The sequence below is a fragment of the Haemorhous mexicanus genome, chromosome 13 (genome assembly GCF_027477595.1).
Source record: "Haemorhous mexicanus isolate bHaeMex1 chromosome 13, bHaeMex1.pri, whole genome shotgun sequence".
Classification (NCBI taxonomy): Eukaryota; Metazoa; Chordata; class Aves; order Passeriformes; family Fringillidae; genus Haemorhous; species Haemorhous mexicanus.
The window spans coordinates 4087510-4110803 of record NC_082353.1 but is presented as its reverse complement, the minus strand read 5'-3'; the positions used below and the strand labels follow the sequence as shown (position 1 = coordinate 4110803).

Sequence of the window (23294 nt, the reverse complement as noted above, 5' to 3'; positions counted from 1 at the left end):
TTCCAGAACATTCCAGAGGCTCCAGGACATTCCAGAGGCTCGGGGCAGCTCGCTGGGACCCCCGGCCCCAGAGGGGACCCCCCACCCCCCCAAATCCCCCTCCCCGCGGGGCGGCCCCGCTTTGTCCGCCCCGCAAAGCGCAGCCTCGAGCCCAGGCCGCGGCCCCGGGAGCGTCCCCGCTGTCCCCAAGCGCCACCGCGGGGGACGCGGGGGTGTCCCCGGGCTGTCCCCTGCTCAGGGCTGGCCCTCGAGGGGCCGCAGGGTCAGCTGGATGGGCTGGTCCGGGATCAGGATGAGGTCGAACTTGGTGCCGATCTCCACGCCCCGCGGGGTCTCGATCTTGAAGTTCTCCAGGATCTGGGGGGAGGGGACACGGCCGTGGGGCCGGGGGGCCTTGGGGACACTGGGACAAGGCCCAGGGTGACCTTCCAGGCCACTCTGAGCCGAGCCAAACCAGGCTTCCACAAGATGGACCCCGCGGCCACCACGCTGTCCCCTTGTGTTGGGGACCCCACGGGGACAGACCCTGCGGCCACCGCGCTGTCCCCCGTGTGACAGACCCTGCGGCCACCGCGCTGTCCCCTCACAGCAGGGACCCCGTGTGACAGACCCTGCGGCCACCGCGCTGTCCCCTCATGTTGGGGACCCCACAGCACAGACCCCAAGGCCACTGTACTGTCCCCTTGCCCACGGGGGTGGAGCCCGCAGCCACCTCATTGTCCCCTGGCGTCAGGGACTCTGCAGGATGGACCCCAAGGCCACCACGCTGTCCCCTCACGTTGGGGAGCCTGTGTGACAGACCCCACTGCCACAGCACTGTCCCCTGGTGCTGGGGACCCCACAGGATGGACCCCACGGCCACCACGCTGTCCCCTCACATTGGGGACCCTGTGTGACAGACCCCACGGCCGCGGCACTGTCTCCTCACATTGGGGACCCTGTGTGACAGACCCCACGGCCACGGCACTGTCCCCTCACATTGGGGACCCTGTGTGACAGACCCCACGGCCGCGGCACTGTCCCCTCACATTGGGGACCCTGTGTGACAGACCCCACGGCCGCGGCACTGTCCCCTCACATTGGGGACCCTGTGTGACAGACCCCACGGCCGCGGCACTGTCCTCTCACATTGGGGACCCTGTGTGACAGACCCCACGGCCGCGGCACTGTCCCCTCACATTGGGGACCCTGTGTGACAGACCCCACGGCCGCGGCACTGTCCCCCGGCGCTGGGGACAGGGGACACTCACGTGCATGAGGAAGAGCTGCATCTCCAGCTCGGCGATGCGGCGGCCCAGGCACTGGCGGGGCCCGAAGCCGAAGCCGAGCCCCAGGAAGGGTTTGGGGCCGGCCTCCAGCCAGCGCTGCGGGCGGAACCACTCGGGCCGCGCGAACACGGCCGGGTCGCGGCCCATGGCGTACAGCCCCACCTGCACCAGCGTCTGCGGGGAACGCCGGGGACACGGGCATTGTGTCACCCTGTCACTGTGTCACTGTGTCACCGTGTCCTGGTGTCCCTGTGTCCTCATGTCCCCCTGTGTCCCTACATCGCCGTATCCCCGTGTCTCCATGTCCTTGTGTTACCACGTCCCTATGTCCTCATGTCCTCATGTACCTGTGTCCTCATGTTCCCATGTCTCCATGTCCCTGTGTCCCCATGTCCTCATGTCTCTGCCTCCCCACGCCTCTGTGTCCCCTCATGTCCCCATGTCCCCCAGGGGGCAGGGGCATCCTGTCACTGTGTCACCGTGTCACCGTGTCATTGTGTCACCATGTCCTGGTGTCCCTGTGTCCTCATGTCCCCCCGTGTCCCTACATCGCCACATCCCCGCGTCTCCATGTCTTTGTGTCCCCATGTCCCTATGTAACTATGTCCCCATGTCCTCATGTCCTCATGTCCCTGTGTCCTCATGTTCCCATGTCTCTATGTCCTCATGTCCTTGTATCCTCGTGTCCTCATGTCCTCATGTCCCTGCATCCCTGTGTCCCCATGTCCTCATTTCCTCATGTCCTCAGGTCCCCATGTCCCCCTGTCCTCATGGCCTCATGTTCTGGCATCCCTGTGTCCCCATGCCCTCATTTCCCCATGTGCCCCTGTCCCCTCTGTCCCCATGTCACCACCATCTCCGTGTCCACATCTCCCTCTGTCCCCCTGTCAACTGTCCCCACGTTACCATGTCCCCATGCCCCCATGTCCCCATGTCACCACCATCCCTGTGTCCCCATCTCCCTGTGTCCTCATCTCCAGATGTCCCCATGTCCCCTCTGTCCCCATATCACCATGTCCCCATGTCCCTGTGTCCCCATGTCCCCATGTCCCCTCTGTCCCCATATCACCATCTCCCCATGTCCCTGTGTCCCCCTGTCACCCATCCCTATGTTGCCGTGTCCCCATGTTCCTGTGTCCTCACATCCCCATGTCCCCCCTGTCCCCGTTTCCCTGTGTCCCACTCTCCTCCCCATGTGCCCCTCTCCCTCTGTCCCCCTTGTTCCCATTTCCCCATGTCCCCACATCCCTGTGTCCTGCTGTCCCGGTGTCCCCATGTCCCGGTGTCCCGGTGTCCCCTCACCCCGGGCGGGATGCGGTAGTCCTGCAGGATGACCTCATGTGTGGTGTACCTCTGCAGGGTCACGGCCACCGGGTGCAGCCTGCACGACACGTGCCACCGTGGGCCTTGGGGACACTCCGGGGAGGAAGGGCATGTCCTCCTCACTTGAGCCCCTCTTCCTCCTCCTCACCTGAGAGGCCCCTCCTCCTCACCTGAGTCCCTCCTCCTCACCTGAGCTCCTCCTCCTCCTCACCTGAGCTCCTCCTCCTCAACTAAGCTCCTCCTCCTCCTCACCTCAGCCTCTCCTCCTCCTCCTCCTCCTCACCTGAGAAGCCCTTCATTCTCACCTAAGCCCCTACTCCTCATCAGAGCTCCTCCTCCTCCTCACCTGAGCTCCTCCTCCTCACCTTAGCTCCTCCTCCTCCTGCCCCACCCAAGACTTTCTCCCTTCCTGCCCCACCCATCACCTGAGTCCCTCCTTCTCACCTGAGCTCCTCCTCCTCTTCACCTGAGCAGCCCCCCCTCCTCCTCCTCCTCACCTGAGCTCCTCCTCCTCCTCACCTGAGCTCCTCCTCCTCACCTGAGCTCCTTCTCCTCACCTGAGCTCCTCCTCCTCCTGCTCACCTGAGCTCCTCCTCCTCCTCACCTGTGCCCCTCCTCTTCACCTGAGCTCCTCCTCCTCCTCCTCCTCCTCCTCACCTGAGCCCCTCCTCCTCACCTGAGTGTCTCCTTGATGGCGGCCTTGAGCAGCCGTGTGGATTTCAGCATCTTCTCGCGGTCTCCGCCCGCCTCCTGTTTGGCTGCCAGGACCTCGGCCCGCAGCTGCTCCTGCACGCCCGGGGCCCGTGCCAGCTCCAGCATGGCCCACTGCAGGGTCATGGACGTCTGGGGACAGCACAGGGGACACAGCTGCCAGGACCTGCTCAGCCCTGCCAGGACCTGCTCAGCCCTGCCAGGACCTGTTCCATGCAGCCAGGACCTGCTCAGCCCTGCCAGAACCTGTACAGCCCTGCCAGGACCTGTTCAGTGCAGCCAGGACCTTCTCAGCCCTGCCAGGACCTGTACAGCCCTGCCAGGACCTGTTCAGTGCTGCCAGGACCTGCTCAACCCTGCCAGGACCTTCACAGCCCTATCAGGACCTGCTCAGCCCCACCAGGACCTGCTCAGCCCTGCCAGGACCTGCTCCTGCCTGGCCCAGAGCTGCCAGGACCTGCTCAGACTGCCAGGATGTGCTCATCCCTGCCAGGACCTGCTCAGGGCTGCCAGGATGTGCTCATCCCTGCCAGGACCTGCTCAGGGCTGCCAGGACCTGCTCCTGCCCAGCTTGGTGCTGCCCCACCCATCACCAACCAGGACCTTCTCCCTGCCCCACCCAGAACCTTCTCCTTGTCCCAACACCAACCAGGACCTTCTCCCTCCTCCATCCAGGACCTTCTCCCTGCCCCACCCAGAACTTTCTCCCTGCTCCACCCTGCCCCATCCAGGACCTTCTCCCTGTCTCATCCATCACCACCCAGGACCTTCTCCGTGGCTGACTCACCCAGCCCCATCCAGGACCTTCTCCCTATCCCACCCATTACCAACCAGGATCTTCCCCCTGCCTGTCCCAACACCACCCAGGACCTTCTCCCTGCCCCACCCAGGACCTTCTTCCTCCCTGACCCACCCAGCCCCACCCAGGACCTTCTCCCTGTCCCACCTATCATCACCCAGGACCTTCTCCCTGCCTGTCCCAGCCCCACCCAGGACCTTCTCCCTGCCTGCCCCACCCAACACCAACCAGGACCTTCCTCCTGCCCCAACCCAGACCTTCTCCCTGAACCATCCATCACCACCTAAGACCTTCTTCCTCCCTGACCCACCCAGCCCCACCCAGGACCTTCTCTGTGTCCCACCTATCACCAACCAGGACCTTCTCCCTGCTCCATCCAGGACCTTCTCCCTGTCTCATCCATCACCACCCAGGACCTTCTCCCTGTCTGCCCCACCCAGCCCCACCCAGGACCTTCTCTGTGTCCCACCTATCACCAACCAGGACCTTCTCCCTGCTCCATCCAGGACCTTCTCCCTGTCTGCCCCACCCATCACCACCCAGGACCTTCTCCCTGACCCACCCAGCCCCACCCAGGACCTTCTCCCCGCCCCAGCCAGCCCCTTGTCCCTGTCCGGTGGCCATGCAGGCTGTGTCCCCAGGCCCGCACCGTGTCCACCCCTCCGGCCATCATCTCGGTGACGCTGGCGCGGATGTCGTCCAGGGGCAGCTTGTCGCGCAGGATGAGGTTGCCCAGGATGCCCACGTGCTCCTGGCGGCTCTTGCGCCGTAGCCGCAGGTCCCGGTACACGTTCTGGATGCACTTGTCCGCTGAGAGGGCACGGGGACACCGCGGGGGAGGAGGGGACGTCAATGTCACCGCCCCGGGAGGCACCCGCGCGTGGGAAAGGGGTTTGGTGGAGATTTTAGTGTTTATGTGTAAATTTTGAGGTAAGAAATGCTGGTTTAGGAACGTGGTGGAACGTGTCCCCAGAGGTGTCCCCGGAGGTGGCAGGGTGAGGTGTTCCCAGAGAGGTGTCCCCAGAGGTGGCAGGGCAAGGTGACAGGGCGAGGAATCCCCAGAGGTGACAGGGCAAGGTGACAATATGAGGTGTCCCCAGAGGTGGCAGGGTGAGGTGACAGGGCGAGGTCTCCCCAGAGGTGGCAGGGTGAGGTGACAGGGTGAGGTGTCCCCAGAGAGGTGTCCCTAGAGGTGACAGGGTGAAGTGGCCCCAGAGCTGACAGATCGAGGTGGCAGGGCAAGGTGACAGGGTGAGGTGGCAGGGAGAGATCTCCCCAGAGGTTTCCCCAGAGGTGGCAGGGAGAGGTGGCAGGGTGAGGTGGCAGGACAAGGTGTCCCCAGAGAGGTGTCCCGAGAGGTGGCAGGGTGAGGTGACAGGGCAAGGTGTCCCCAGAGGTGACAGGACGAGGTGACAGGGTGAGGTGTCCCCAGAGAGGTGAGAGGGCAAGGTGTCCCCACAGGTGTCCCCAGAGGTGACAGGGTGAGGCAGCAGGGTGAGGTGTCCCAAAGGTGTCCCCAGAGGTGGCAGGGTGAGGTGACAGGATGAGGCCCTAGGTAGAGGTGACAGGGTGAGGTGACAGGGAGACATGGCTGGGTGAGATGGCAGGGTGAGGTGTCCCCAGAGGTGTCCCCAGAAATGTCCCCAGAGATGGTAGGGCGAGGTGAGAGGGTGAGGTGTCCCCAGAGGTGTTTCCAGAGAAGTCCCCAGAGGTGTCCTCAGAGGTGACAAGGCAAGGTGACAGGGCCAGGTGGCAGGGCGAGGTGACAGGGTGAGGTGGCAGGGCAAGGTGTCATGGCAAGGTGTCCCCAGAGGTGGCAGGGTGAAGCAGCAGGGCAAGGTATCCCCAGACATGTCCCCAGAAGTGTCCCCAGAGGTGGTAGGGTGAGGTGACAAGGCAAGGTGACAGTGTGAGATGACAAGGCAAGGTGTCCCCAGAGGTGGCAAGGCAAGGTGTGCCTAGAGGTGACAGATGGAGGTGGCTGGATGAGGTGTCCCCAGAGGTGTCCCCAGAGGTGACAGGGCAAGGTGGCAGGGCAAGGTGACAGGATGAGGTGACAGGGCGAGGTGGCAGGGTGAGGTGTCCCCAGAGGTGACAATGTGAGGTTACAAGGCAAGGTGACAGAGCCAGGTGACAGGGCAAGGTGACACGGCGAGGTGTTCCCAGAGGTGACAGGGTAAGGCAGCCGGGTGAGGTGTCCCCAGAAGTGTTCCCAGAGGCGGCAGGGCGTGGTGACAGCGCGAGGTGTCCCCAGAGGTGAGAGGGCAAGGTGACAGGATGCGGTGGCAGGATGCGGTGGCAGGGAGAGGTGTCCCCAGAGGTATCCCTGGAGGTGACAGGGTGAGGTGACAGGGCAAGGTGACACGGAGGAGTGTTCCAAGAGGTGACAGGGTGAGGCAGCAAGGTGAGGTGTCCCCAGAAGTGTTCCTAGAGGTGGCAGGGTGAGGTGTCCCCAGAGGTGACAGGGCGAGGTGGCAGGGGTGGTGGCACTGACCCTGGTAGAAGATGGCATCCCAGGCCTGCACGTGCTGGCGCCAGGTGTGGCTGCGCAGGCGCCGCAGCAGCGCGGGCGGCAGGTACAGCATGGGCGCCGTGGTGTGGAACATGCGCGACACGGCCTCGATGAAGCGCTGCGCCTCGGGCTGCACGAAATCCTGCAGCAGCCCCAGGCGCTCCCCATACAGCACGTGGCACACCGCTGGGGACAGCCATTGGCATTGGCATTGGCATTGTCCTTGTCCTTGTCATCGTCATTGTCATCGTCATCGTCATCGTCATTGTCCTTGTCCCCATCCCCATGGCCACAGGGACCAGCCACAGGTGCTCCCTGTACAGCACGCGGCACGCCACTGGGGACAGGGAAGTGTCATTGTCATTGTCATCGTCATCGTCATCGTCATTGTCCTTGTCCCCATCCCCATGGCCACAAGGATCAGCCCCAGGCGCTCCCTGTACAGCAAGTGGCACACCGCTGGGGACAGCCATTGGCATTGGCATTGGCATTGTCCTTGTCCTTGTCATCGTCATCGTCATCGTCATCGTCATTGTCCCCATCCCCATGGCCACAAGGACCAGCCACAGGTGCTCCCTGTACAGCACGTGGCACATCGCTGGGGACAGCGACAGGGAAGTGCCATTGTCCTTGTCCTTGTCATTGTCATCGTCATCGTCATCGTCATTGTCCCCATCCCCATGGCCACAGGGACCAGCCACAGGTGCTCCCTGTACAGCACACGGCATGCCACTGGGGACAGGGAAGTGTCATTGTCATTGTCATTGTCATTGTCATTGTCATTGTCATTGTCATTGTCATTGTCATTGTCCTTGTCCTTGTCCTTGTCTCCATTCCCGCTGGCCACAGGGACCAGCCCCAGGCGCTCCCTGTACAGCAAGTGGCACACCGCTGGGGACAGCCATTGGCATTGGCATTGTCATTGTCATTGTCATTGTCATTGTCATCGTCATCATCATCGTCATCGTCATTGTCATCGTCATCGTCCTTGTCCTTATCCCCATCCCCATGGCCACAGGGACCAGCCCCAGGCGCTCCCCGTACAGCACGTGGCACATCGCTGGGGACAGCGACAGGGAAGTGTCATTGTCATTGTCATTGTCATCGTCATCGTCATTGTCATTGTCATTGTCATTGTCATCGTCATCGTCATCGTCATCGTCATCGTCCTTGTCCTTGTCCCCATCCCCATGGCCACAGGGACCAGCCCCAGGCGCTCCCCGTACAGCACGTGGCACATCGCTGGGGACAGCCATTGGCATTGGCATTGGCATTGTCCTTGTCATCGTCCTTGTCCTTGTCCTTGTCCCCATCCCCATGGCCTCAGGGACCAGCCCCAGGTGCTCCCTGTACAGCACGTGGCACACCGCTGGGGACAGCGATTGTCAGTGTCATTGTCATTGTCATCGTCATTGTCATCATCATCATCATCATTGTCATTGTCATTGTCATTGTCCCCATCCCATGGCCACAGGGACCTCCCCGTACAGCACATGGCACACTGCTGAGGACAGGGACAGTCAGGGACATGTCCTGTCCCTATCCCTGTCCCCATGGCCAGAGGGAGGTTCTTTTGGGGTTCTTTGGGGGGTTTTGGGTTTTTTGGGGATTCTTTTAGGTTACTTTTTGGGGTTCTTTTTGGGGTTCTTTTGGGGTTCTTTTGGGGTTCTTTTGGGAATTTTTTGGGGGTCCTTTTGGGTATTCTTTTGAGTATTCTTTTGGGGATTCTTTTGGGGGTTTTTGGGGTTTTTTGGGGGTTCTTTTGGGGTTCCTTTGGGGGTTCTCCTGGGGGTTCTATTGGGGGTTCTTTTGGGGTTTTTTTGGGGGGTTCTTTTTGAGGTTCTTTTGGGGGTTCTTTTGGGGTTTTTTGGAGGTTCTATTGGGGGTTCTTTTGGGGGTTCTTTTTGAGGTTCTTTTGGGGGTTCTTTTGGGGTTCTTTGGGGTTTCTTTTGGGGATTCATTTGGGGTTCTTCTGGGGTTCTTTTGGGGATTCTTTTGGGGTTCTTTTGGGGGTTTTTTTGGGTTCTTTTGGGGGTTCTTTTGGGTTTTTTTGGGGGTTCTTTTGGGGTTTTTTGGGGATTCTTTTGGGGTTCTTTTGGGGATTCTTTAGGGGTTCTTTTGGGATTCTTTTGGGGTTGTTTTGGGGCTCTTTTGGGGTTCTTTTGTGGTTCTTTTGGGGGTTCTTTTGGGGATTCTTTTGGGGTTATTTTGGGGGGTTTTTTGGGGTTCTTTGGGGTTTCTTTTGGGGATTCTTTTGGGGTTCTTTTGGGGATTCTTTTGGGGTTTTTAGGAATTCTTTTGGGGGTTCTTTTGGGAATTCTTTTGGGGGTTTTTTGGGGATTCTTTTGGGGATTCTTTTGGGGATTCTTTTGGGGTTCTTTTGGGGATTCTTTTGGGGATTCTTCTTGGGTTTTTTTGGGGGGTTCTTTTGGGGTTTTTTGGGGTTCTCTTGGGGGTTCTTTTGGGGGTTCTTTTGGGGCTCTTTTTGGGTTTTTTGGGCATGGCCACATGTCACTCACACTCGAGGGCAAAGCGGAACAGCTCCTGGCTGAAGTCGCCGCTCCAGCAGCCGCTCTGCCGTGCCTGGGCCCGCGCGCGCCGCACGAAGTCCTCGCCCACGGCGCTGAGCAGGGGCACGAAGCCGGGCACGGCCGCAGGGGCCAGCGCCTCCTTGTTGAGCAGCAGCCGGTCCGAGCGCCACGCCTCGCCCGTCCTGCGCGGGGACACGCCGCGGGGTCACCCCCAGAGCCCGCCCGATGTCCCCAAGGCCCTCCGGCTGCGCCACGCACCCTGCTCTGGGACTGTCGCAGCAGGAGCCTGGGTTTGGGGTCCCCACTCACTTGAGGAGCATCAGGAGCCCAGAATTGGGGTCTCCACTCATTGGAGGGGATTTGGGGTCTGCACTCACTTGAGGAACCCAGATTTAGGGTCCCCACTCACTGGAGGGGATTTGGGGTCTGCACTCACTTGAGGAACCCAGGTTTGGGGTCCCCACTCACTGGAGGGGATTTGGGGTCTGCACTCATTTGAGGAACCCAGGTTTGGGGTCCCCACTCCCTTGAGGATCCTGGATTTGGGGTCCCCACTCAGTTGAGAAGTGACAGGAGCCCGGATTTGGGATCCCCTATTACTTGAGGAGTGACAGGAGCTGGGATTTGGGGTCCCACTCGGTTGAGGAATGACAGGAGCCCAGATTTGGGATCTCCACTCACTTGAGGAGCATCAGAAGCCCAGAATTGGGGTCTCCACTCATTGGAGGGGATTTGGGGTCCACACTCTCGTGAGGAGCCCAGATTTGGGGTTCCCACTCTCTGGAGGGGATTTGGGGTCCCCACTGGGTTGAGGAGCACAGATTTGGGGTCCCCACTCACTGGAGGGAATTTGGGGTCTGCACTCACTTAAGGAGCCTGGGTTTGGAGTCCCCACTCCATTTTTGAGGTCCCTAGGCCTGGGGTTTGGGGTCCCTGCCCCCTTTTTGGGGTCCCCACTCCCTTGAGCATCCCAGGTTTGGGGTTCCCACTCCTGGGGTTTGGGGTCCCCGCTCCCTTTTTGGGGTCCCCACTCCCTTGAGGAACCTGGATTTGGGGTCCCCGCTGTGTGTTTGGGGGGGCACTCCCTTGAGCAGCCCGTGTTTGGGGTCCCCCCCCGTGTTTGGGGTCCCCCCCGTGTCCTGTCCCCACTCACTTGAGCAGCACGCCGTAGGGTTTGTTGCGGAAGTCCCTGTAGGCCACCCAGGGGGGGACACGGAAGCGCTCGGGCAGGGTCCCCTCGGCCTGGAACAGCGCGGCCGCGTCCCCGGGGCTGACGATGTTCACGCTCTCGTAGGCACCCAGCTTCTCCCTGGGGACACCGGGGACATCAGCGCCCCGCCCCGGGGGGGGCTGGCCCTGTGGCAGGGTCCTGTCCTGTTCCCGAGGCACTGTCCTGTCCCCATGGCAACGTCCTGTCCTGTCCCTATGGCAGTGTCCTGTCCCCTTGGCAATGTCCTGTCCTGTCCTCATGGGAATATCCTGTCCTGTCCCTATGGCAGTGTCCTGTCCTGTCCCCCTGGCAATGTCCTGTCCTGTCCCCCTGGCAATGTCCTGTCCTGTCCTCATGGCAATGTCTTGTCCTGTCCTCATGGCAGTGTCCTGTCCCCATGAGAATGTCCTGTCCTGTCCCCATGGCAGTGTGCTGTCCTGTCCCCATGGCAATGTCCCATCCTGTCCCCATGTCAATGTCCCATCCTGTCCCCATGGCAATGTCCCATCCTGTCCCCATGGCAGTGTGCCATCCTGTCCCCATGGCAATGTCCCCTTCTGTCCCCATGGCAGTGTGCTGTACTGTCCCCTTGGCAATGTCCCATCCTGTCCCCATGGCAGTGTCCTGTCCCCTTGGCAATGTCCCATCCTGTCCCCATGGCAGTGTGTCATCCTGTCCCCTTGGCAATGTCCCATCCTGTCCCCATGGCAGTGTCCTGTCCTGTCCCCATGGGAATGTCCTGTCCCAGTGTCAGTGTCCCATCCCCATGGCAGTGTCCTGTCCCCATGGCAATGTCCTGTCCTGTCCCCATGGCAGGGTCCTGTCCTGTCCCCATGGCAGTGTCCTGTCCCCATGGCAGGGTCCTGTCCTGTCCCCATGGCAGTGTCCTGTCCCCATGACAGGGTCCTGTCCCCATGGCAGTGTCCTGTCCTGTCCCCATGGCAGGGTCCTGTCCCCATGGCAGGGTCCTGTCCTGTCCCCATGACAGGATCCTGTCCCCGTTATCCCCAGATCCCACATCCACAGGGCTCCGTGCCCTCCCAGGGCACAATCCCTGTCCCCTCATGTCCCTCAGTCCCTGTCCCCTCATGTCCCTCAGTCGCTGTCCCCTCCCTGGCACAACATCTGTCCCCTCGTGCTCCAGGTTTCCTGTCCCCTCCCAGGGCACAGGCTCTGTCCTCTCCTGACCCTCAGCCCCTGTCCCCTGCCCGTGTCCCCTGCTCGTGTCCCCTCCCACCCCGCGGTCCCTGTCCCCTCCCCTCTTGTCCCTCACGGTGTCCCCAAGCCGGGCCAGGCTCCTCCAGCAGCCCAGCCCCGGACTGGGAGCGTGGCTGGGCTGGGAACAGGGCAGGGGACACGGGAGGGGACATGGCCAGGGGACACGGGGAGGGAACACGGGCTAGGGACATGGGCAGGACACACAGCTAGGGGACACGAGCAGGGGACATGGGGAGAGAACACGGGCTGGGGACACGGAAGGGGACACGGGTTGGGGCAGAGGCAGGGGACATGGGCAGGGGACACAGGGAGGGGACAGGTGCAGGACACGGCAGGGGACACGAGAGGGGACAGGGGCAGGAGAGAGGGCAAGGGACACGGGGAGGGGACAGGGGCAAAGGGCAGGGCTGGGGACATAGGGAGGGGACACGGGGAGGGGACACCGGGTGGGAAACGGCAGGGGACACGAGCAGGGGACACGAGCAGGGGAGCAGGCAGGGGACAATAGGAGAGTACACGGGGAGAGGACAGGGAAGGGGACAGGGGCAGGGGACCGGGCAGGGGACACAGGGAAGGGACAGGAGCAGGGGACCGAGCAAGGGATACGGGAGGGGACACGAGGAGAGTACACGGGCAGAGGATCGGGGAGGGGACACGGGAGGAGACACGGGGAGGGGACACAGGAGGGGATACGGGTGGGGGCAGAGGCAGGGGACATGGGCAGGGGACACGGGGAGGGGACACAGGGAGGGTACACGGGGAGGGGACACAGGGAGGCCACACGGGGAGGGGACAGGGGCAGAAGACTGGGCTGGGGACAGGGCAGGGGACACAGGGGGTGATACTGGCAGGGTACACAGGGAGGCGACACAGGGAGGGGACACGGGGAGGGGACACAGGGAGGCGACACAGGGAGGGGACACGGGGAGGGGACACGGGGAGGGTACACAGGGAGGGGACGCGGGGAGGGGACACGGGCTGGGGACACGGGCTGGGGACTCGGGGAGGGGACACGGGGAGGGGACAGGGCCAGCTGACCTGTAGATGGGCCCGAAGCGGCGGAACTTGCTGGCCATGCTGAGGTGCAGGTTGCTGAGGCCGCCCTCCCGCCAGAAGCGGTACAGGTTGAGCCAGCCCGCCCGCCACTCGCCCGGCACCTGGTTAAAGGGCCGGGGAGCCGAGGGGACAGCCGAGGGGACAGCCGAGGGGACAGCGCCGGCAGCCCCGCCGAGCCGGCGACACCGCTCGGCCGCGCCTCGGGGACATCCCCGCAGGGCTCCGGCCTTGGTGACAACTTGGGCGAGCATGGGGAGGGTGGCCCGGAGGGACGGGGTGGCCTCGCTCTTATGCCGAGCGCCCGGAGCTGCTCCCGCCCGCCTCCCGCCGGGGACAGCCCCCCGCGACACTGCCGGGGGTGGCACAGCGCGGCCCCGGGACAGGTGACACGGTGGCCTTGGGAGAAGGGCGGGATGTGCCCCAGAAACGATAACAAGGCACGGGTCAGGCCACCCCGGCCCGGGACAGCCTTGGGGGCCGCCAGCCAGGGTCACCCCGGCGGGGGGTGGCCTTGGGGACTCGGTGCCACTGCTGGGGGCGCCTCACGTGCCCCGAGCTGGGGGCGGGCCCGGCCTTCCCGGGCTCCGTCCCAAACCCCAAATCCCAAACCCCAAACCCCAAACCCCAAATCCCAAACCCCAAATCCCAAATCCCAAACCCCAAACTGCAAACCCCAAATCCCAAATCCCAAATCCCAAACCCCAAATCCCAAATCCCAAACCCCAAACTGCAAACTCCAAATCCCAGACCCCAAATCCCAAACCCACAAACCCACAAATCCCAAACCCCAAATCCCAAACCCCAAACTCCCCTTGCGACCTTTTGGGAACGGCTTTTGGGGCGGCCCGAGCTGGGGATGAAGCTTGTCCCTTGTCCCTTGTCCCTTGTCCCTTGTTCCATGTCCCTTGTCCCTTGTTCCATGTCCCTTGTCCCTTGTCCCGAGGAGCGACGGCCCCAGCCAGCACTGGGGGGACACGGGGGACAATGTGGAGGGTGACACGGGGTCCCCTCTTTGGGGTGTCCCCAGGACAGGGATGAGCAGCGGGGACACCGAGCTGGGCTGGCGGCGGATGCGACACCGGCGACAGACACCGGGGGGCGCGCCGGGCCCGTCAGTGCCACCGCGCGGGGACAGCGCCGTGTCCCCTCCCTCCTCGGAGCGCCGAGCTGTCCCCTGCCAGACCACGGGGACTGTCCCCTCGTCCCCCGAGGTCCCTGTCCCTTCCTGTCCCCTCCCAGGCCCAGGATGTGTCCCCTCCTGTCCCTGTCCCCATTGCTGTCCCAGCCCCAAACCCCACTGGCGGCAGCCCCACGCCTTGGGGACATGGGGACAGAGTGCCACCCCCTGCTGTCCCCCGGCGCTGTCACCGTCCTGGGTGGGACCCGCTGTGTCCCCTCCAGCCACAGACACGGGGGGAGGGCCCAGGGGACACGGAGGGACACCCAGGGCCACTGAGGAACAGTGTGGGACATGGAGGGACACTGAGAGACACTGGGGGACACTGAGGGACATGGAGAGACCCTGAGAGACACAGGGGGACACGGAGGGACATGGAGGGACACAGAGGGACACTGAGGGACACCAGGGGACGCCTAGGGACACGGAGGGACACCGAGGGACACAGAGGGACACCGAGGGACACACAGTGTCCCCCACATTGTCCCCATCCCTGACGTCACAGCCCTGTCACTGTGTCACCTCTGCACCCCCTTCCAGCCCCTTCCCGCCGTGTGGGGACGTGCCAGCACCCCGTGTGTGACACCCCTCACCGGGTCCTGCCCTTGTCCCCTCTTTGTCCCCGACCCTGAGAAGTCACCGAGCTTCTGCCACCCGAGAGCACGAGGGGACAGCCGTGTCCCCTGCGCGGGGGGCTCTGGCAGGAACTGGGGGCACAGGGAGCTCTCGGGGCTGCCAAGGGACCCGCAGCCACACTTTGTCCCCAGCTGCGGTGACAAAAGCGCTGGCCCGCCCCCGCAGCTAGGGATCAGCGGGACAGCTCCGCGTCACCTCCCCCGCGTGGCCTTGTCCCCAGTGCCACCCACGCCGGCCACCAGCGCGGGGGAGGTGACACCGCGGGGGTTTTTGTCACCTCTGGAGCCAGCGGGTGGCACCAGGGCCACCTCCGGGAGTCACCCCCGGGGGACCCTGGGGTGACAGAGAGGATTTGGGGTCGGGAAGGGGTTTGGGGGCGCAGCTGCCATCCCTGTGGGGTCTGTGCCCCCCGAGCCCATGGGGTGGGGCTGGAGGGGACACTCAAGGGACATTGTCACCTCCCTGGGTGCACTCAGGGACATTGTCACCTCCCTGGGGTGCCCAAACCCACGCGGGAAAAGGGCCTGGAGCTGCTGCTTTGCTTCCTGACCCTAAAACTGCACAGAGACCTCCCTGCCCTATAGCGAGATATCAGGGACCCCTCTGCCCCATGGAAAACCCTATAAGGGCTTTCTCTATGGGCCCCCTGCCCCATAGAGACCCCCTGAGCAATAGGGACCCCCCTGCCCCATAGAGACCCCCTGACCTATAGGGACCTTCCTGCCCCATAGAAAACCCTATAGAGACTGCACCATAGAAAACCCCATAGGGACCTTCCTGTCCCATAGATACCCCTATAGGACCCCTCTGCTCCATAGGAAACCCTATAAGGGCTTTCTCTATGGGGCCTCTGCCCCACAGAGACCCCACATGACCTATAGAGACTGCCCTGCCCCATAGATAGCCCTATAGGGGCCTCTCTGCTCCACAGAAAACCCTATAGGGACCCCCCCTGCCCCACAGAGACCACCCTGCCCTAGAGTGATTCCCCTGACCTATAGAGACCTCCCTGCCCCATAGATACCCCTATAGGGGCCTCTGGAGGGAGCCTCCTGCCCTATAGAAAACCCTATAGGGGTCTCTCTGCCCCATAAGACCCCCCTGCCCTACAGGGACCCTCCCCGTCCTGAAGGGACCCCCCTGCCCCATAAATCTACAGAGGGGCCCTCCTGCCCCATAGAGCCTCCTCTGCCCTATAGGGAGACTCTTACCCCATAGATTCCCCTATAGGGACCTCCAGAGGGAGCCCCCTGCCCCATAGAAAACCATACAGGGCCCTCTCTGCCTCACCCGGATCCTCTCTTGGATCCCACCTGGGTCCCTCTCAGATCCCACCTGGATTCCCTTTCACACAACTTCTGGGACCCTTTCAGGTCCCACCAGGATCCCCCTCTCAGATCCCACCTGGATCCCCCTTGGGTCCCCCCTGGATCCCCCTCTCAGATCCCACCTGGATCCCCCTTGGGTCCGCCCTGGATCCCCCTCTCAGATCCCACCTGGATCTCTCTTGGGTCCTCCCTGGATCCCCCTCTCAGATCCCACCTGGATCCCCCTTGGGTCCTCCCTGGATCCCCCTCTCAGATCCCACCTGGATCTCTCTCGGATCCCACCTGGATCCCCTTCTCAGATCCCACCTGGATCTCTCTCGGATCCCACCTGGATCCCCTTCTCAGATCCCACCTGGATCTCTCTTGGGTCCCCCCTGGATCCCCCTCTCAGATCCCACCTGGATCTCTCTTGGATCCCACATGGACCCTCTCGGATCCCACCTGGATCTCTCTCGGATCCCACCTGGATACCCCTCTCAGATCCCACTTGTGTCCCCCTTGGATCCCACCTGGATCCCCCTCTCGGATCCCACCTGGATCCCTCCCTGTCCCAGCCCCGGAAAGCAGAGGGACAGACAGACAGACAGACAGACATCGGGTTAAACCTCGGGAAAAACGGGGAATGCGGCAGCCGAAAATCCCCAAAAACTGAGCTGGGAAAAGCGGCCGGGAGCGAGCCGGGAGCGCCGCAGGGCTCCGGGATCCCGACTCTTGGAATCAAGAAATCCATGGATTTCATGGGAGGGCGTGGCCGGGATGCAGCAGCGCCTCTCCATCCCTGCAACCCCAGCGGCTCCGGATCCCCATTCCAGCGGGAAAAATTCCCGGGGTGATGCTCTGGGGTGTCCCGGCAGCTCTGGAATCCCGTCCGTGGGGATACAGGATGGTCCTGCACGGCAAATCTTCCTCCTGGAGCAACCCCCGGGGCTGGAACAGCCCCAAAAATGAGCCTGGGGGAGAAAACCCAAACGCTCCTGGGGGATTTTGTTCGTGGCCGCTCTCCCTGTGCCGGGAAAAGGCTGGAAAAGCTGCTGGAATATCATCCCGGGCCAGCTCAGATCGCAGAATAACCCCCGGGGACAGCGAGGTGACAGCCGCGGGCACATCGCGGCTCCCCTGGGGCAGCCCCGAGGCCACAACAAATCCCGGGATTTTGCCCGGCTGGATTTGAGGAGGCAGCGGGCGGGACTGGGAGCGTGTCCCGGGATAGAACACACCCGCAGGGCTCGGCCTGCGCGGCTTCCCTCGGGGAATTCGGCAAAAAAACCTCCGCGGTTTGTCCTGGCTGCTCCCAGGCGAGGGGACACCCTGCCTGTGTCGCTGTCACCCGGCCCCCAGCTCTCAGCCGGGTTTTTGGGCAAGAAAGGGAATTCCAAACTGGAATCTGGCTGCCCGAGCCCGCTCCCATCCATTCCAGGGTGGGAATTCTCGAGCGTCGCCTTCGTGCGCTGCTCCCGAGCCTCTTTCCAGGGATTTTGGAGCTTTGGGGTCCCATCGGTGGAGCTGGGAATGGGAACAGCTGCACCCAAAAATTCCCCCCGGGCTCTGGGCTCCTCGGAGTTCCCATCCCCCGGGGCTGCCAAAATTCCTGCTCCCGGCTCGGGAATCGCCCGCTCCCGGCTCCTGCCTCCTCCCTTCCCGCACGCCGCCGGCGCCAGCGGGAATTCTGTGCCAAAAGAGGAATGGAGGCAGGGAAAGGTTTCGCTTTTCCGCTGCCAAACCTCCCCCCCGTGAGGAGCGGGGACCGCCGGGTCCCCTCAGTGCCACCCCCGTGTCCCCAGCGCCACCCGGCTGTGTGTCACTGCAGTCCTGAGCTGCAGCTCATGCGCCCATCCCGAAATATTTCCCTGCGGGCAGAGGCCCGGCAGGAGCACCGGGAATAGCCCGGGACGAGCCCCGGGCCGGCTCTGCCTTTGTGCCGGGGCTGATTTGATGGAGGTTTAGGTCGCTCCTGCCTTTTTTAGCACCTCCCGAAATCCCGAATTCCCGCTCCCCGCCTCCCTCCTGCCCCAGCTCTGCCCTTTTCCCTCACAGCAGCTCACTTTTCCCAAAAATCCGGAGCATCCCAGGCAGGAGGAGGGGGGATGGCTCCACAGCACCAACCCCGCCGCTGTTCCCACCCCTCCCTTCCCAGGGCTGCTGCTCACTCCCTCCTTTGGGATTTCCAGCGGGAATTCGCTGCTGGATCAAACCAGGAGCCCCCAAAACCGGGGCTGGAGAGAGCAGGACACGGGAAAAGGCCAGGGGAGATCCCAGCCCCCGTCATTCCCAGTGAGAATCAGCGCTCTCCTGCTTTTTTTTCCACTCTTTATTCCAACCATCCGCTTTGGTTACAGGTCTGAAAGGGTTTGGGGGGGGGTTTTGGTAGCTGTTGTGGTGGTTTTTGTTTTTTATTTTTTAATTTTCCTCTCCTGTGATCCGCCCCCGCCCGCTGTAATATTATAAAATCCTACAAGACAGAAACGAGCAGTCGATATAATAAATATCTGTTAGTCCACAAAGTTAAAGTGCTTTGAGAAGGGCTGTGAGAAGCTCTGTCCTGGGCTGGGGATGGGGAACATCTCGGGCATGTAGTGCAGTAGGAAGCTCTGGCCCGCTGCCCGCGGGCTCTGGACGCAGCCCCTCGGCCCCTCCTGAGCGAGCAGGATCCAGGACAGGCATTGGAAGCACGGCCAGGGTGTCCCCTGGGTGTCCCCGCTCCGGGCCGGGCGAGGTTGGGACAAGGAGCGGGACCCCCCTCGGCAGGGGGAAAATCCCGATTTTCACAGTTTAGTCTCGCTCCGAGACCTCCGAGAGCGCGGGGGAAGAGGAGCCCGGGCCCGCCCCGGGGCACAGGGACAGAGGCGGGGACAGGCGCAGCCCCCCGGTGCCCTGAGATCCGCGGCCGCTTTCCCTGAGGACGCCCGGGCCAGGGTGGGAGCGGGCACGGCCCCGCTGCTGCGCTGCCCCTCAGCTGCCCGCGGAGCATTTGTGCGTCTCCAGCGTCTTCCCAGGGCCTCCCGCTCCGCTCCGGGCTCTGCTCCCACCTCCCCTTCCCATCCCCACACCCCAAATCCAGTCACCTTCCGAGGCTTTTCCATGCAAATTCCCACGGCGGTGGCGCCGATTCCCGACCTCCCTCCCACACCAAAGCCGGCTGCGAGCAAAACAAAACGCCCCGAGCCCCCCTCGAGCAGGAGGGGACTCGCCGGGGGCGTCGCAGCCGCTGCCAACCCCAACATGACCCCCCAAAACCTCGGGAAGCAGCGGCGTCCGGAGGAGGCCGAGGGCCGGCTCCTCCTCCTCCTCATCTTCATCACATGCAAGGAGCGGCCGCGCCCTGAGCATCAGCGCATGCAAGGCCGGCCGGCGGGGCCGCCACCGCGTGTGGCAGCCTCCTCCCGCGGCTCCGCCAGCGAGGCCGGCGGGGAGGGAGGCTCAAAGTCCGCGGAGGAGGAGCGGCGTCAGTGGAAGAGCTCGGCCAGGGCCACCACGAGCAGCAGCTGGAGCCACGAGGCCAGCGTGGCCGGAGCGCGGCCGCGCTGCCAGAGGAAGTGCTGGCGGTTCAGGAGGTGCTCCTTGACCAGCGCCTGGCGGAAGCCGTCCTCCTCGGACACGCAGACGTAGTGGCCGTAGTGCTCGTGGCTCACGCTGGGGATGAAGTGGAAGCAGTCGTGCTGCGGGTGGGAGGTGTTGCAGCTCTTGATGAGCACGTCCTCGTGGTACCAGTTGTAGGTGGCGTAGTGGGACTCGATGGAGCAGTTGAGGTAGTAGCGGGACAGGGGCATCACCGAGATGTTGCGGAAGTCGTCTGCAGGGACACGGGGTGAGGGTGAGTTAGGTGCGGGCAGTCTGGGCTTTAGAGGGGTGGAGGAAGACTCGGAGGTGGCTTCTGAGAGAGAGCTCCTCCAAACTTCTGCTCTGCCCTGCTATTCCTGCTCCCATGTCTCTGCCTGAGAGCCTCTAATTTCAAAGTGATAACAGTTCGAAAGGAGGGGGTTTGCATTTTCTATTTCAGGGGGGCTCCTGCCTTCCTTGGCAGACACCTGGCTGTTCAAACCCAGACAGATGACCTGTCCAAACTCATCCAAACACATCCAAACCTCCCCAAAACCCATCCAAAACCATCCAAATCCATCCAAACCCACCCAAACCAACACAAACCCATCCAAACCCACCCAAACTCATCCAAACCCACCCAAACCAACCCAAACACATCCAAACCTACCCAAACACATCCAAACCTACCCAAACCCATCCAAACCCACCCAAACCCACCCAAACCAACACAAACACATCCAAACCCATCCAAACCCATCCAAACTCATCCAAACCCATCCAAATGCATCCAGATCCACCCAAACCCATCCAAACCCACCCAAACCCACCCAAAACCCATCCAAACATATCCAAACCCATCCAAATCCATCAAAACCCACCCAAACCCATCCAAATCCCTCCAAACCAAATGAAACCCTTCCAAACCCACCCAAACCCACCCAAAACCTATCCAAACCCACCCAAACCCATCCAAACAAGCCCAAACCCATCCAAATCCATCCAAACCCATCCAAACCCACCCAAACCCACCCAAACCCATCCAAACCCACCAAAACACTTCCAAACAACCCAAACCCACCCAAACCCATCCAAACCCACCCAAAACCCATCCAAACACATCCCAACCCACCCAAACCCATCCAAACCCACCCAAACCCACCCAAAACCTATCCAAACACATCCAAACCCACCCAAACACATCCAAACAAGCCCAAACCCATCCAAATCCTTCCAAATCCATCCAAACCCACCCAAACCCATCCAAACCCACCAAAACACTTCCAAACCAACCCAAACCCACCCAAACCCATCCAAACCCACCCAAACCCACCCAAACCCATCCAAACCCATCCAAAGCCTGGAGAATGAAGCCGTTCCTTCCCCAACCACAACATCTCCACATACCTTCCTTGATGTCGCCCCTCTGGCAGCTTCCTCGCCACGAGTCCAAGTTCAGGTTCTGGAGTGCCCCCCTGGGGGATGGGAATGGGAATAAGCACCCACAGAACTTTGGGAAGAGGTGGTTCAGGGATGGGAATCCCCCATAGCGGTGGGATGAGCAGGAATCTCCCCCTCCCATCCCAGTTTCCAAAGGTTGGAGATGACCAACACGAGACCCAGCAGCAAGGAGAGGGGATGAGTGCCCAAAACCCTTCAGGGGAGGGATGAATCTGCACAGAGCACCCCAAACCTTTGGGGACAGGTGTTTGGTGCCCAAAACCTTTCACGGGAGGGATGAATCTGCACAGAGCACCCCAAAATTTCAGGGAGAGGGGCTGGGTACCCAAAACCCTTTAAGGGACGGATAGATTTGCACAAATCACTCCAATGTTTTGGGAAAATGTGTTTGGGTGCCCAAAACTCCTCAAGGGAAGGATGGGTCCATGCAAGGCATCCCAAACTCTTGGGGACAGGGGTTGGATGCCCAAAACCCTTCAAGGGAGTGATGGATCCACACAGAGCACCCCAAACTTTCAGGGAGAGGGGTTGGGTGCCCAAAACCCTTCAAGGGAGGGATGGATCCATACAGAGCACCCCAAACTCTTGGGGACAGGGGTTGGGTGCCCAAAACCCTTCAAGGGAGGGATGGATCCACACAGAGCACCCCAAACCTTTGGGGACAGGTGTTTGGTGCCCAAAACCCTTCAAGGGAGGGATGGATCTGCACAGAGCACCCCAAACTTTCAGGGAGAGGGGTTGGGTACCCAAAACCCTTTAAGGGAGGGATGGATTCGCACACACCACTCCAAAGTTTTGGGAAAATGTGTTTGGGTGCCCAAAACCCTTCAAGGGAGGGATGGATCCACACAGAGCACCCCAAACTCTTGGGGACAGGGGTTGGGTGCCCAAAACCCTTCAAGGGAGGGATGGATCCATACAGAGCACCCCAAACTCTTGGGGACAGGGGTTGGGTGCCCAAAACCCTTCAAGGGAAGGATGGATTCATGCAAGGCATCCCAAACTCTTGGGAAGTGGGGTTGAGTGCCCAAAACTCTTCAAGGGAGGGATGGACCCGCACAGAGCACCCCAACCTTTGGGGACAGCGCATCCACCCCAAACCCAAGCACGCGCTCAGCCCAGGAGGGGAATGCTGGGGACGTGGGTGTTGGCCTGGTGGGATTGGGGTGGGAACGGCCCCCCACACCTGCTGAGGGCCAGCGAGAGGCAGGAGCCATTGGCCCAGCCGCAGTAGGGGTCCCTGGCCAGCACGCAGCTGTGGCAGTTGTTGCGGTAGGCCCCGCACATGTCCATGGGCAGCTCCAGGACGCGGCTGCTGGAGCCCACGTAGAGCACGGCCTGCGGGAGGAGAGCAGGGGAACAGTCATCCCGTGGCCCAGGGAAGGTCAGGGAGGAGCTGGAAGGAGGCCAAGGAGGTGCTCCAAGGGTGGAACTCCCCTGGAGCTAGGCTGGGAGAGCTGGGGGTGCTCACCTGGAGAGGAGAAGGCTCCAGGGAGAGCTCAGAGCTCCTTCCAGGGCCTTCCCTTGGAGAGGGAATTTGGAGGGACAGGAGACGGGGAATGGCTTCCACTGCCAGAGGGAAGGGATGGATGGGATATTGGGAAGGAATTGTTCCCTGGGAGGGTGGGGAGGGGCCGAGATGGAATTCCCAGGGCAGCTGTGGCTGCCCCTGGATCCCTAGAAGTGCCCGAGGCCAGGGTGGGCATTGGGATTTGGAGCAGCCTTGGATGGTGGAAGGTGGGGCTGGATGATCATTAAAGGTCACAGGGTGATCATTAAAGGTCATCACAGGGTGATCACTGAAGGTCCCTTCCAACGCCAACAGTTCCATGATTTCACTCCCCAGGGCTGGCGCTGACCCACCCATGCCTGTTCCACCCTGTCCCCCCGCCCCTGCAGCAGGGACCCACCCTGGCATGGTCCAGGATCATGGACTGGATGGGATCCTTGTTGGGGAACACCTGGATCTCCACGATGTTCTGCACCCCGTCTGGCAGCTCCACCACCTTGTGGATGGACCCCTTGTCTGGGGAGAGAGAGGGCACAGCCCTGGTGAGGCACCCTGAGAGGAGGTGACAGTGCCAGGAGGTGCCTCCTGGACCCGACACCCAGCGAGGGCGGGAGCAGCACCCCGAGGGGACAGGGCTGGGAATCCTCAGGGTTCCCCCTTCCCAAAGGGATCCCTTCTCCCCTCAGCCAGGGGGAGGGGAAGCCCAGCTGGGGCAGGACCTCCAGGTGTCCATCCCACAGCCCTTCCTGCTGGATCAAGCTGCCCAGGGGGACCCTGGGGCATTGGCTGTGTTTAGACCCAGGATTCTGCAAATTCTCCATCGCTCTGTCTCTCTGTTTTGCTCCATTTCAAATCTATTGCTCTGTTTCTCTATTTCTCTCTGTTTCTCTGTAAATCTGTTTCTCTGTAACTCTGTTTCTCTGTTCCTGTATTTCTCTGTTCCTGTATTTCTCTTTCTCAATTTCTCTGTTTCTCTATTTCTCGTTCTCTCTCTAACTCTGTTGTTCTATTTTTCTA

General features: G+C 61.8%; 2 protein-coding genes across 2 annotated transcripts in view; both read right to left on the bottom strand.

Annotated features, from left to right (window-relative positions):
• On the bottom strand, nucleotides 1-13150 carry LOC132333280 (cholesterol side-chain cleavage enzyme, mitochondrial). The gene is made up of 9 exons (XM_059858221.1): nucleotides 12611-13150; nucleotides 10298-10453; nucleotides 9133-9326; nucleotides 6596-6799; nucleotides 4751-4911; nucleotides 3268-3434; nucleotides 2571-2649; nucleotides 1251-1442; nucleotides 1-357 (listed from the first exon to the last, which is right to left on the bottom strand). The coding sequence occupies exons 1-9, from the start codon at nucleotides 12877-12879 to the stop codon at nucleotides 235-237; spliced, it is 1545 nt and encodes a 514-aa protein (XP_059714204.1). The 5' UTR covers nucleotides 12880-13150; the 3' UTR covers nucleotides 1-234.
• A 4960-nt stretch (nucleotides 13151-18110) lies between these two features.
• The window catches only part of SEMA7A (semaphorin 7A (John Milton Hagen blood group)), a 28230-nt gene continuing 23046 nt past the window's right edge, over nucleotides 18111-23294 (bottom strand). The window contains exons 11-14 of the mRNA XM_059857945.1: nucleotides 22678-22793; nucleotides 21954-22105; nucleotides 20714-20781; nucleotides 18111-19559 (exon numbers count right to left, since the gene is read on the bottom strand). Coding sequence (XP_059713928.1) covers nucleotides 19213-19559; nucleotides 20714-20781; nucleotides 21954-22105; nucleotides 22678-22793 — 683 coding nt within the window. The 3' untranslated portion in view covers nucleotides 18111-19212. The remainder of the gene's footprint in view (nucleotides 19560-20713; nucleotides 20782-21953; nucleotides 22106-22677; nucleotides 22794-23294) is intronic.

Coding starts and splice junctions, on each gene's coding strand:
- LOC132333280 (XM_059858221.1), bottom strand. CDS start 12,879: ATGCTCGCCCAAGTTGTCACCAAGGCCGGAGCCCTGCGGGGATGTCCC. Junction 3,435..4,750: donor TGGCCGGAGGGGTGGACACG/GTGCGGGCCTGG, acceptor TGCTGTCCCCAG/ACGTCCATGACCCTGCAGTG. Junction 358..1,250: donor TGCAGCTCTTCCTCATGCAC/GTGAGTGTCCCC, acceptor CCCTCCCCCCAG/ATCCTGGAGAACTTCAAGAT.